General features: G+C 42.5%; 2 protein-coding genes across 2 annotated transcripts in view; one reads left to right on the top strand and one right to left on the bottom strand.

The window, feature by feature from the left end:
• The first annotated feature begins 1,643 nt into the window (after positions 1 to 1,643).
• KBTBD2 (kelch repeat and BTB domain containing 2) overlaps positions 1,644 to 14,731 on the top strand; it is a 49,723-nt gene continuing 36,635 nt past the window's right edge. Inside the window, exons 1-2 of the mRNA XM_035723173.1 lie at positions 1,644 to 1,684; positions 2,878 to 2,962. The gene's annotated coding sequence lies outside the window, so the exon portion shown is untranslated. The remainder of the gene's footprint in view (positions 1,685 to 2,877; positions 2,963 to 14,731) is intronic.
• On the bottom strand, positions 1,694 to 14,256 carry LOC113911070. Its single transcript, XM_035723217.1, has 3 exons — positions 14,080 to 14,256; positions 4,094 to 6,025; positions 1,694 to 1,866 (listed from the first exon to the last, which is right to left on the bottom strand). Coding segments are annotated over exons 1-3 (2,076 nt in total). The 5' UTR covers positions 14,222 to 14,256; the 3' UTR covers positions 1,694 to 1,864.

Genomic DNA, 14,731 nt, shown 5'->3' with positions numbered 1-14,731 from the left:
TTGGGAAAATGAAAGGGAAGGTGTTGTTGGGATGTACCCTTCATCTTGGACTTATTTCCAAACTTATGCTTGACTTCTTATCTAGCCTCTAGAATAGAGGTAAGACTTTGGGAAGGATTACAAAGCAGGCACAGTGTTCATTAGACCAGTCCTCTTTTTGTGCTTACTCTTCCATATACCGGCATTACCATCTTCTCCACCTTTTAGGGTCCAACATCTTCCCGGTAGCCAGAAAGCCCCAGTTGTGGTCCATTTAAGTGCCTTGAGTTAGTCTACCCACAACACTTGAAACTCATTTCACAGGTGTAAAAAAAGTGATCAGATTCAACTCATACCAACACATTAATGAAAAGCCACACTCTTTAATCTTCTCATGGGGATTTATAGGTAAATGAATCAGATTGTTGGAATTTGAATAAATCAGACTTGTTAGTGGGGAGTTAAGAGTAGTGGAATGGCTTCCTGGTTCCCAGATAAGCAAGGAAGTTGGATTATATGGACTCAAGTCTTCCTTATTGTTCAGTTACTCCAGCTAATGCATTCCTACCTCAGCCTTCCCACTTCAGTTATGTTCTGGGCTTGGAATGATGGTGGGAACAGTGACAAGGCCAAAACTGTTCATCTAAATTGACACTATGCCATTCATTCACAAATCTTTGAGGGCATATGATGTGCTAGGCTCTATACTAACTATTCCATGGAGCTACTATAGCCCTAAGGAATACATGGTCTCAAGGGTGAAAACGTTATAACTCTCCCGTCATGTCATGGGCTACGAAAGTGAAAATGCAGGTGTTACTAAAACACACAGGAGAGTCCCATACTCCAGCCATGGATGGGGATAGGCATCACAGATATTTTCCTAGAGTATCTACCCCATCTTTTAGGTAGGGGTTAGGAGGGAGATAAGTCACAAACCTTATAATAAGACCAGCTTTAGAAACCCTATTACCTTTTGCTTAATTTTTTGCATCTCATCCGAAAACATACAGTGCTATCACTTTGTACCATCTCCTTAACCCATCTGGAGAGTTAACTTTGTTACCACAGGAAGTTAAAAATACAGTTAAAAAATATAAAAATAAATATAGTTAACTCATCACTGGGCAACTCAGAAGCAACACTGAGTGAACCCATCCATAGGTATCAAAATATTGTTCATAGGAAGCAACCCTAGCCTTTCCACATCTGCCCTGTTCTTACAAATACCCTTAAAGAGCCTTCTTCCACATATAAACATTTTGGCACCTAGTCACAGATTTAACCTGTACCATTTATTGGGAAAACACTGGTTCCACAAATTGACCATATAGGTTGTAGGTTCTGAGTATAAGGAGCTTTTGTCTCCCTTGTTTCTGAGTGTACACTGGAAGTAAGTAACATATACTACACCCATCAAGGGACATACTGATCAGTGGAGCTACTATAAGCCTCATTTCCATTTATAAAAAAATAGATAAGGTACTGTCTCTATCATCAGGGTAGTTCCTGTTTATGGAGAATCCTTCATCTCTTTATTCCATCCTCAACTCACCATCCTTTTCCCCATATTTAAAGGTCCCTGGAGATTACAAGACAGTAATACACCTGGCAGAAGTATTCATGAATGACCCAACTCTATTGGTGGTGTTACCAGTGATGTGGCCATTTTGAGAGGGGAAGAAAATGCTTGAGAATCACACACGTATGCAATTCAATTTATTTGCTGTTTGGGTCTTTTAATTCCAAAGGCTTTACAATGTCATTTTCTTTTTCTTGGTATAATCGCTTTCTTAGTTCAAATCAAGGGACAATCCTGTGTTCTAAGCCATCATGACGATGTACTATTTAGCTCTTCTATGTAGCTGGAACACAGCAATTTGTTTCCTGTGAAATAACAACAGAATAAAAGAGTTCCTTAAATTAGCTGTATAACAAACTGAAGATATACAGAGAATCATGACTAATATCTTTAGCTTTCATCTTTAGGATAGTTAAAGGTCTTAACATTTGGCCTGAGCATGATTATCTGTCTTTTCTTATGACCACTGTAAGGCAGGAATGGCCTTGAAAGGGCCAAAACCCATTGCTCCCTGACACTCCAGGCCTAGGGGGTTGTAGGTGTGGCAGGGATACTCAACCCCAAGACTCAGTGTGAAGAGAAGCCTGTCATGCTACTAAGCCCCTTAAGGGAGACCCTGAACTTCAAGTACCCAGCTCTCCCAGCTCTAACCTGGGACACTTTGATAAGCCACCAGGATAAGTCACAAAATCCCATATAACCCACAACAGACTACCATTAACAGCCCTGGGAATTAAACGTGGAAAATCAGCATAAAAATGACATTCCACAGGACTGAAAGGCTTTGGCTCCAATCTACTTGTAAGTGAGGATCTATAGATCTACAGGTCTATAACGCAGTCAGAATGCTGCCATTTTTCACTGCCCACAAGCAGTGTTAGTTCTGGAGGGCAGAACACGCACTGAGTAGGAAACCCCAAACAAAGCCCTAAAAGCCATCATGAGACACCCAAATTGGACACAGGATAGATACCAACCTCTGTACCTGCTGTGTATTTCCTAAACTTTACAGCATTTGCCCTGAATCTGTTTGAAACTTTGTAAGGTACCTTGGTTTTCCAACCCTTACAGTTACCTGATGGAAGAAGTGATTCATACATTAAATAACCCAAGTTACTTAAAAACCAAAGGGAAAAACAAAGCAAGAACACACCCTTCATGAAAAAAGTCTCTTGTTCAAGATACTATTCTGTATCATTCTACAGTCCTTGGCAGAAAAAAAAAATCAAACTAATAGACACAGTGAGACAATTCGGCCTGTAAATTATCATCTTAACTGTGTAACCAAGAGTAAATTAAAGTTATCTTCTTCACAGGGCTGTGATAGGGTGGAAAAAACTGATTCCTACACACTGATGGGAAATGACAGCAGAGGCAAATGAGACTTTGAGAAGACTAAAGGTAAGATGGACAGTGTTTTGGTTTAGAAACTAAGACTGGAACTTAATTAAATTTCCCCGGGGGCCATTATGCATCCCATTCATCACTTACCCACTTCATTTCATTTTTGTACCCCAAGTCTAATATTCCCCCAGGCTGTACTTTGGGCCCATCCCACTCATTTGAGCCCCCTCCCTAAACATAGGGTGGTCCAAACTCAAGCTTCAACCAGGTGTGCATGACCTGCTACTCCAGTCCTCCCACTAACAACCATACAGTAAAGCAAAAATAATTTCCCTTCCCAAGTTTACTTTTCTATGGAAGTTATCCTTTTCTCTAGGTATTCAAGTTCAAACCCCAGTCTTTTTTTCTTAAAAAATCAATTTTGTTAATGGATTCTCTGAGATTGCATATCTTTTACTCCCATGTGAGTTAGGACCCTCATCACTTTGTATCCAATGTTCAGTTAAACTGACTTTATACAGGGATTTCATCCATACAGACAGGCTTCAAATTCTTCCTACACTGTACCACCAGCTAAAGATGCCTAGAACACATTTCTTCCTGCCTTTCTCTATTCAGTTTGCTTTTGGCACCTCCTTCTTGCCTACAGGACACAAATCTAAAAAGGAAAATTTCTACTATTTTAGCCTCTTCTGCTCAGACCCACTTTCCCAACTCATCACAGGTCTCCCCTCTGGCTGGCTGTTCTCAGGCTCAATCCCTGGAACACACTTGACCTGCCCTGGCTGCCCATTTGATCCCATGCTACTGTCTCCTTTCTCACTCCAAACCACAGCCCCCAAATCTGTATCAAAATTCACCACCTCCACATGGACTGCCCTTTCTCAGCAACTCCATCTAGATCTATGTCCATGACTCTTTTCTCTCTCAGCGCCCCTGTCCTTTACCACCACCCAGCTCTCCATCATCTCCTACCGCTCTTTGTTTCAAATTACGTTACAGTTTCCTAGAATGCAGGACCTCAAACCTGGGATCTCTGCCAATCCTACAAACATGAGCACCGACAGGTGTTGAAGAACATATTTTCAAAATGGAGAAATACTACTGATTTATGACTGCCTTTGCGTCCAGGACCCAGTATGGAACCACCACAGACACCCACACAGGATGAGCCTGTTAGTCACTTACATTCCCAGGCCTTGTGAGAGGCTCTCTTGGACTCCAGTCCCTCCTGCATGGCCATGGTACGTTCCCCTCGGAACCTGCCATTCTGTCCCGTCGCTTCGCATACCATGGGGATGCTCTCGTATTCTCCAAGCTTTAACCTGTACTTATTTCTGGTGGGCCACACAATAAGTTGGGGAGGGAGAGAGCACTCAGGTGGCAGCCTGATGATCCTGCCAGCCTCACGATAAATCCTTCCTTTGGAAGATGTCGCAGGGCCCAGTGGACTGACTTCTTCAAAGAGGCATTCTGTCTCATACATTTCATCTTCAGCTTCCTCTTCCAACTCACAGTCTTCTGAATCCTTGGGAAGTACAGTGTTCAAGGCAGCATTTTTCTTCAATAAGTAGACTGTGTTCCCGCTTGAGAAGTTGCTCAGGGATTTCTGCTTCCTGCCTTTCACAGTTTTTTTAATCTTTGCACACTTTTTGAAGTTCTCACGATCCTCCTCCTCAGTCTCATCATTCATGGTCATTTCTTCTTCATCTGTTTTCAACTTCCCATTCCTGATGGTCTTCCATGATCCCTTAGTTTTGCAGTCTGGTGATGACCCTTCATCTTTGCAAGGCATTTGCTCAGGGGATTTCTCCAGCTCTGCATCCTGCCACCAGCTCCTATCACACTGAATCCCTTCATCCACCCCCCTGCTGTTCATCTGGGCCAACCAGGCAGGGCGAGGAACACACTTTGAATAGCTGTCCCTCTCTACCACCTTGTCCAGTTCCCCACACCTGACTGCCTCCTCTTCTGTTGGCTTTCTGCTTTCTAGCGAGGACTCAGGAGATTTCCCGTGCTCTGCATCCTGCCAGTGGCTCATATCACATTGAATGCCTTCAGTGACCTGGCTGAACTGGGCCAGGGAGGTAGGGGGAAGGACATAATTCTCAGCGTAGCCGTTGCTCTCTACCACTTCATCTTCGTCCACGTTCACAGCGAAGCCAGGGCCCCCACTACCATTGTCTGGCATGCTTTCCCCAAAGCTAACGGGACTCCGGGATTTGGAGTCTAGGCTCAGGTCCTCAACGGCTTTATTGCTGGAACAGATTGGCCTTTCCTGCTGGAGCTTATTGCTATCTCCAGAAGACTGGCACAGATTGGAGTTCAGGGTATCCTGGACTTTATCTTTGTCTTTCGCTTCATCTGGAGAGGACAGGAATTGGGGAACAGATGCGTAGCCTTTTTCTTTACCCAAGTTCATGTCCATAATGGAGCCCAACTTTACCACCTCATCACGTCTTACATCATGACACTGCTCCGACCAGATAGTGCTTTCTTCATCTTTACACGTAATGCCATCTGCACCCTCGTGACGCTTACGAAGCACACTTCTACTCTCACGAGAACTGTGTGACATCCCACCGTGCTGCACCATGATGTCTGGCACGGCTTTACCATAAGCTAGGTCATACAAACGGATAGTTTCCTTCAAAGTCTTCCAGAACTGTGTCACAGGGGATCCTTTGCTCTGTTCTAGCCTCATTTTCCCTTTCCCAGATGCATAGTTTACTTGAGGTGATGTTCTATACACAGTGTTAAGAGAAGGGCTCTCACCATGGAGCTGCTGCTTCTGGGCAACAGATGAAAAAACCCCATCTGTTGGTTCAGGAATGTTGTCAGTTTCTGTGTCAATATTAGAAGTCGGGATACTGGTCACCATACCACCTTCTGAGTGGGTGTCTTGTTTCCGAGTTCGGTTTGCAGCCTGATGAGGTTCAGTCTGAGTCTCTTTCGTCTTCGTTTTCTTTCCATAGCCACTACACTGCCGGAACTGTGCTGTGTTACAAAACACGGGTCTTCGGTTAAGCGCAGTGGGCAACGGGGACTGAGGGATGAGGAAGCCAGGAGACTCACTGAGTACCACTGAATATGGGAAATACAGACTTCCATTTCTGAAACCTAGGAAGAGAACACGGGTAGTTAGCCACTCTGTCTCCCGCAGCCAGTCACAACATTCAGCCAGTACGCAGTCACGTGGCCACACCGATTGGTAAAATACACAGTTTCTTCCATGCCAGTTGGTAGCTCCTGGCCCCCACTTCTCCCTGGATATCCTCAAGGATTCGAGAAGGGAATGTGCAGTGCCCAGAACGGTGGGACCTCCAGAACCCTCCTTCACCACGAGAGCAAGCATCTGTCTGATGGGTTGGTTGCCAGGCCATCAGATAGTCAGCATATTATGAATCACCCCTACTTAGTAGTGACTCTTTTTCAGAGAGACCTAGCACCCACCAAGCATAATTCAGGATTGTTGTGGCTGAAGTAAGAATAATTGTGTCAGCTCTGATAGAGCAAGCCTTTCTAAACCTGTTCATTCAGCACTATTCATTCATTCATTCACACACACACACACACACACACACACACACACACCTTCTCCCATTTTCCTCTCTTTAGGGGTAAACAGGATAATGGTGCCAATAATGCCAGAAACACTACTGTCATACATAGTCACATGGGGAAAGGCATTTGATTTTGCAAGACAGATTTATACAACTGATAAGATAAAACTTCTACCTTGCATATAAAAGCAATAATTACATTCAGATCAGTGTTCATCAGGCAATTTACTCAATATTGAGGTTGATCTTATGAACTCAATTTCACTGTTTAAGACTGCATCAAAATGCCTCTTGGGCCTGGCCTAATGTATTTATACATAAAAGTATATGGGTTTCTTTCTTTATAGAAAGGAAGCAGACAGGTCTCAGCTTGGACTTCAACATTGTCTGCAAAGGTTGGAAGCCAACAGAATGAAGTTCATGAGTCAGATAACTTCCTACCATACATCTGGTACTGTATCATACCATGGACCAAAATACCTTAATGTAGCTCCCTGCCACTAGCATCCATCCCAGGTCCCTATTCAACTACTCACTGCAGAAACATAGGTGTTAAGAGTTGTTATTTTGTCCCTCACTAATCAGCAAAATCTATGGCTACTCTTTGTAATACCTTCCCTCTTGTGCTACCATGCACAGGACTTTAAGTCATCTCCACGTTTTTACCTCAGTAACTACTACTAGTAACTTCCTTGACCCATCTCCCTGACATTCACAGGTCTGTAATCCATATTAGTTCCAGAATTTTCCTTCCTTTCTTCCTTCCTCCCTCCCTCCCTCCTTTTGTTGGACGTAATCTCTACACCCATATGGGGCTCGAACTCGCAACCCTAAGATCAAGTCGGATGCTCTCCCACCTGAGCCAGCCAGGCACTCCCAGAATGATCTCTCTGACTCAAATGTGACCCCTCACTTGAGAGACAGTATTCGAAGTATTGTCACTGCCAGTCAGGAAATGAGGAACAATGACCACATTCCTTAGGATGCCATAAAAGCCCTCATTATTCTGATTTGTCACCCTATCATCTCACTCTCCCACTAAGCCTATATGCTCTAGCCATATGTGGGTTCCTTCACAGGCTAACTTCTCTTCACTTTTCTGGGACACCCTCCTTCCCTACTTCTTCCACTGCTACCAAAACCTTTTGTTTTTTAAGTGGAAATCTTGCCATTTGTGACAGTAGGTGGACCTTGAGGGCATAGTCCTAAGAGAAGCTGGACAGAGAAAGACAAATACCATATCATCCCACTTCTATGTAAAATCTACAAAAGATTAACTCAAACAGTAGAATAGAGGTATATCAGGGACTGGGTGGTGGGGTTAATGGGGAAATGTTGGCCAAAGGCAAAAGAAAACCAATTCATCTTGTTATACAAAGGAGGGTACTGAGGCAAAGAGAATTTAATATTGATTCAAAATCAGCCGATTTAGGGGCGCCTGGGTGGCTCAGTCGGTTAAGCATCTGCCTTGGTCATGATGCCAGGGTCCTGGGTTTGAGCCCCACATCAGGCTCCTTGCTCCATAGGGAGCCTGCTTCTCCCTCTACCTGCCGCTCCCCCTGCTTGTGCTTTCTTTCTCAAATAAATTAATAAATCTAAAAAAATTAAAAAACAAAACCCCTCCAAATCAGCCTATTTATAAAAGCATGAATTGGCCCTCTATTTCAGTTGTACAACTATGTGTACTGCATGTCTAATTAATGTTTAAAGCTGGCAGAGTTTCTAACTGCACGTAAGAAGAATATGGAAGAAGTTTGGAAGTCACTTACTCTGAACAAAGTAAAAAGCTCAACTGAAAAATCAAGAATTTTTCCCAGATAACTTCACAGCAGTAGGTTACAGGGCAAAGTGCTATCCCCAATGTTGGAGAGATATGTGAATGTAGACAAGCACAACTTACAGGAGCAGAAACCCAAGAGATAAAAATTCCATGGGAACTAGTAGTAGGGTAGGGAAACCTGAACTGTTATTGACAAATTGCAGGCTCAGGATGAATAAATCTGAGAGTTAAAAACTTCAGGGGGACCCATTCATAAGGAACCCTCCCCCCGCACTTTGTTTTGAGATTTATCTATAGTAGCTCAGCCAGTTTCTTACAGTAAATCTAGGAAAGAAATCCCACAGGAAGAGGGGGGAAGAGAAACCACTGTGACATACATAAGGAGCACTCTATTCCTACCAACACTGGACCTCAGGACAAGCTAGTTAACCGGAGCCTAATTGATAAGGAGGTAGGCAAATACTTATCTCAAACCCACCCTAACCACCCTTCCCTATTCAATGGGAGGAGGAAGATGAAGTACATGCATAGTTCAAAGTCCAGAGGCACAATCTCACTAAAAGACTGAGACCTAAAATCAGTCCTTCAAGAACCAGATGACTATGATCCCTGTCCCACCTCCACAACTTAACAAGTCACTAACGGCCTATTTAGAGCAGTTCCTTTTATCCAGTATAGAATGCCTGGCAATCAAGGAAACATTACAAGATATACTAAAAGGCAAAACCTATGTTGTCTGCAAAAAAATTCACTTTCAACATAAGACAGGGATGAAAAGTAAATGCATGGAGAAAGATGTTCTGTGCTAATACTAATCAAAAAACAGTGGACAAGCTGTATTTCAAACAGAGCAGACTTCAGAGCAAGGGAAATGATCAGGGATAAAAAGTGGCATTACATGAAACATCAGTTCTTCACTGAAACATGACAATCCCTAAAGTGTGTGCCCTTAACAGAGGGTGAAACTATGTGAGGCAAAAAGTGACAGAACTGCAAGGAGAAACAGAATGACCCACTATTCCTATTGGGAGACTTTACACTCCTCTATCAGACTAGGACAGATGCAGTGGGTAAAAAAAAATCAGTAAGAATGGTTGAACTAAACAGCACCTTTAACCAACTGGAAATAACTGACATCCACAGACTACTTCATCAAACAGAAGAGGCATCTCATACCCATAGGGAACATGCACCAAGAAAGCCCATACCATGGGCCAGAAAACATTTCTACAAATTAAAAAGTATATTAATCATATAGTGTCTGCTTTTAGCCTACAACTGAGTTTAGAAAACAAAGATAGCTGTAAAATCCCCAAATACTTTGAGATTAAATACACTACTAAATAACCTGAATCAATGAAGAATTCTCAAGAGAAATTTAAAAAGATTTTGAATTAAATGAAATAGTACTTCTCAAAATTGAAGCAGTGCTTAGAGGGAAATTTACAAAATTAAAAAGTTCTGAAAATCAATCATACAGCCTCTAATTTAGGAAACTAGAAAATGAAGTGGAAATTAAATCCGAAGAAAAAGAAAATGAAAATTAAAGCAGAATTAATGAAACTGACAACAGAAAATCAATAGGAAAACAAAAAAGCTGGTTCGTTGAAAAGATCAATAAAGTTGATAAGCCTCTAGCCAGTTTACTGAGTAAAAAAAAAAGGAAGACACAAATTACTAATATCAGAAATGAAGGAGGGTACATCACTACAGATCCCACGGACAGTAAAAAGATGGAAAGAATACTATGAACTCTATTATCACAACTTTCAAAACCTACAAAAAATGGACCAATTCCTTGAAAGATAAAGTTGGCCAGACTCATACAAGTAGAAATGGACATCTGAATAGATCTTTATGTATTAAAGAAAATGAATCAATTAACTGATAACCTCCTAGAACAGAAAGTGCCAGGTCCAGAAAGGCTCACTGGTGAAGTCTACCAAACACTTAAGAAATTACAAATAGATCAATGTAGGATAGAAAAGAGAGCCCACACACAGACCCGTATAAATAGAATCAACCAATGTTTGACAAAGGAGCAAAGACAATACAATGGAGCAAAGATAGTTTTTTCAACAAATCGTCCTGGAACTGGACATACATGTGCAAAAAGTGATCCTAGACACAGCCCTTGCAATAAACACCCTTCACAAAAATAAACTCAAAATGGACCACAGACCTCCATGTAAAATACAGAAATTGTAAAACCTAGAAGATAACACAAGAGAAAAACCTAGATGTCCTTGGGTATGATGATGACTTCGTAGACAAAATACCAGTGGCATACATGATTCATGCAAGAAAGAACTGATAAGCTGACCTTCATTAAAATGTAAAACTCTGCAAAAGATACTGATACTATCAACTAAATGATAAGCCACAGATTGGGAGAAAATATTTATAAATACATACCTGATAAACGACTGTTATCCAAAATATACAAAGAACCCTTAAGACATTAATAACCTGATTTAAAAAGAGACTGTAGACCTTAACAGGCACCTCATCAAAGAAAATACACAGACAAACCTTGCCGAATAAACATATGAAAACAATGCTCCATATCATATATCATCAGGGAAATGCCAATTTGAGCAATGAGATACTATACAAGTACTAGAATGCTGAAATCCTGAACACTGACAACACCCAATGCTGGTGAGGATGTGCAGCAACAGGAACTTGGATTGCTAGTGGAAATGAAAGATGGAACAAATGCAAAATGATATAAGATAGTGTGAAAGGAAGAAAGTTTGGCAGTTTCTTGCAAAACTAAACATATTCCAAAACTTGGGAGAAACCAAGATATCCTTCAATAGATGAGTGGATGTATGTCATAATTCAGACAATGGAATATTATTCAGCGGTAAAAACAAATGAATTATCAAGTAACAAAAAGACGTAAGGAAACTTAAAATGCATATGACTATGTAGAAGAAGCCAATCAAAAAACTATATACTATATGATTCCAGTGATACAACTTTCTGGAATAGGCAAAGCTATGGAGCCAGTAAAAAGATAAGTGGTTGGGGGCGCCTGGGTGGCTCAGTCGTTAAGTGTATGCTTTCGGCTCAGGTTGTGATCCCAGAGTCCTGGGATCGAGCCCCACGTCGGGCTCCCTGCTCGGCGGGAAGCCGGCTTCTCCCATTCCCCCCTGCTGTGTTCCCTCTCTTGCTGTGTCTCTCTGTCAAAGAAATAAAATCTTAAAAAAAAGTAAGTGGTTGCCTGGGGTTAGGGAGAATGGAGTCGTGAACAGGCAAAGGATTTTTAGGGCAATGAAACTATTCAATTACAATATTATAATGGTGGAGAGCTTTCATGATGTATTTATCCAAAACCACAGAACATACAGCTCAAAGAGCACACCCTAATGTAAGCTTTGGGTGAAATGAAACATTGTAGGTTCACCGATTATAACAAATATACCACACTGGTGAGGGATGTTGATAATGGGAGAGGTTATGCAGGATGGAGGGTATATGGGAAGTCTCTGCCTTCTGCTTCATTTTGTCGTGAACCCAAAGTTGCTCTAAAAAATAAAGCCTACAAAATACAGGTTTAGAGATTCTTGAATATGCCTAGAATATATCCAGAAAGATCCCCAAATCACTGGCAATATTTTCTGCCTCGGGGAGGGTACTGGGAAACTGGGAAAAGGGATTAAGAGGGAAAGATTTCATTCCTTGTTTGTATACTATTTTAATTTTTAGCCCATGTATTTGGTTAGTTTTTCAATAAAAAAAAAAATAGTTTAAGCCAGTTTCAAGTGAAGAGATGTTCTGTTATTCATAAAATAGTTACACCTCTCATTCTGAATACTTCCTAGTCAAAATGACTAGGTACAAAATAAACTACAATAATTTGCCCTGTAGGTTAATACAACCAGGATGCTTTGAGTCCACTTGCTCAACTGAACTCATGTTATATTCCCTCAAGGAACATCTTTACATCCTTGGCTGTGACAGACATGCTGTTTAATACACAATTTCATCAAGCCATTTAACAAGTTCTAATACCTTACTCTCATTTCCTACTTAACTAACTCTATCCAAAAATGATGTAAATTACCTTCAACATCTTTCTGTACTGGCATCCATTCTTCTCTTGGCGATAGGTCCTTCAAGCTCCTTTGAAAAAGGAGAGACCTTCGCTGTCCAAATGGAATCTGACAGCCTCATACCACCTTCAACATGGGGCATATAACCTAGACTGGTCAAGGAGATTAGTCCATCTTCCTGGATTGGTAAGTAGAACAAGGATGACATGTGACAAAACCAAACCACCAGGAGTCAGCTTTGGAACTCTTGTTGAAATACTGGAAGAGAAGGCTTTCTTCTATGGGATCCCTGCCATGCAATCATTACAGGCCCACAAATGCTGTAACCGTCTTTGCCACTTTGAAATGACTGAGAATGAGGTCAATACAGAGAGTCAAAACCTAGGGAAAAACCAAACTAGAAATAAAGGGATACAGATTCTAATATGGATTATGTCTTTGGAGTCCCTATTTAGCCAGCCTGAAGTGGCTTCTTTCTTGGAATTCTTGGTTGCACAAAACAGTGAATCGTATAAACTTTTTTTCTTCTTCACTAAAATCCCTGAGTTAGGTTGCGGTTAAAACAAACAAGCAAAACAAACAGTACAGATCTGATTCCAACTCCCAGTACTCATCACTTTAATTCTCTTAAACCACAGCTCTCAGGACAAAATATCTTAAACCTTAAGGTGAAGTACATGAAAAAAGTGCACAAGTACAGAATCTCAGCCTTTTAATTCAAGTTTAAGATACAATATGCATTTCTTTCTTTCAGGAATTTCCCACCCTCTGACCTCAAGAGTCTTCCTCATACAATTCCTTCATCTGAACCATTCCAAAATCACATTTCAACATCTGTATTAATTAGGGGTCACCAGAGAAACAAAGCTAATGGAATGTTTATAAAAATTTCTTTAAGAACTAGCTCATGTGGAGGTACAAGTCCAAAAGATGTCAGGCAGGCAGTTTTGCTGCAGACACAGTGAAGAGCTGAAGTCCACAGGTCATATGCTGGCAAAATTTCTTATTGCTCAGACTGCAATTTTAAAATGGCTGCCACTAGGAGCTCCTTGGACTAAAGATTCTACTACTTAGGTGGGATCAGTGATTGATGGACTCAAAAGCAGCCCTTATCACACCTAGTTTTCTCCTTGGAAAACAGTTGCATAAGATACACAACATACTTTATCTACAGCAGGGTACACTGAAGAATAGATTTAACATTATCTTTGCTACCAGAGGCATGAGAAGGGTGAATCACTCCATGGATCCTCCTGCCCTGCCTAAAGCCCTCTCCCACTCTGTAATGCATGAAATCCTAGATGTCTACCTCCCAAACATTTAAGCCTCATCATTCTTCTCCCAGCTACTTTTTCGACCTCCCCAGGACAGCTCTTAGAATCTTTAGGCCTTGTTGAAAAAATTATAGGGACTAGGAGCTCTAAGGTACTTCTACCAGACTGGTTTCATAAAATTTTGGTTTGACTCCTCTGTTAACTCTGGGCAAGTCCGGGACTCTGAGCCTCTGTTGCCTCACTTGTGAAACACAGGAATATTACCTAGCTGATGGGGGTTGTTGAGGTCAAATGAGAGAGCCTACTTCAGTATTTGGCAGAATAAGTGGCATATAGGTAGAATTCCAATTTTACCTATTAAGGTGAACTTCAAACACTGCCCCTGTGTGCTGCCATAATCTCTTTCGTGTCAAGACAGGGTGAGGAAAGGGAAGTGGTGGATTAAGGTATTGCTTTAGGGGAGGGTCCCTAACCCCACTGAACTCGGATTTCTTACCTGCCCCGGGAACAGAGAATGGATTATAGGTGGGATTCTGGTACCAGGGACTCGGGTAAGGCTGCTGGCCCACGGCATGCACATAAAAAAGGGGTCTGGCGTTACCACCCTCAAAATGTGCGTTGTTTTCTGAAGAGTTCATTTTCTAGGCTGAAAAACAGGTGTTCATATTTAGGAAAGGACAGTGGCGCTCAGCGCTGCCATGAAGGGAGAAATCATCCTAGTTCCCTTTCAGAACCCCAAGGCTGGGTGGCAGGGTCCTCACCTTCTCTTCCCGCTCGCCGGGATCGCGGACACAGGGCTGCACTGCACTGCGCACCTGGGCAGCGCTGCCCACGGGCGGGGCCGTAACCTGCCAGAGCAAGTCTCGGCTCCCCGAGCCGCAGCAGCAGCCCCAAAGGAAGACCGAGGTCTGGGAGGCCAAGAGGGAAGCTGTGCGGCGCCTGGAGCGCGCCGGGCTACGCCCAGGAGCTCCACTCGAGGGCGGTGGCTTGGGCCCGGCCTGCAGGCACCGGACCTCGGCCTGGCCTGCGTGCCTACCCCGCCCCCTCCCCACTCTGGAGGAGCCCATCCCCTGGGCCCAGTGTCTCCTCACCCACGGCTCACAGCCCGCCCCCGTCCCACAAGCCAGTCTACTCCGCTCGCTCGGGAC

The sequence above is a fragment of the Zalophus californianus genome, chromosome 12 (genome assembly GCF_009762305.2).
Source record: "Zalophus californianus isolate mZalCal1 chromosome 12, mZalCal1.pri.v2, whole genome shotgun sequence".
In the NCBI taxonomy this organism is placed as follows: domain Eukaryota; kingdom Metazoa; phylum Chordata; class Mammalia; order Carnivora; family Otariidae; genus Zalophus; species Zalophus californianus.
Note: the sequence above shows the minus strand (reverse complement) of the source record. Positions and strands in the feature narration are given on the sequence as shown.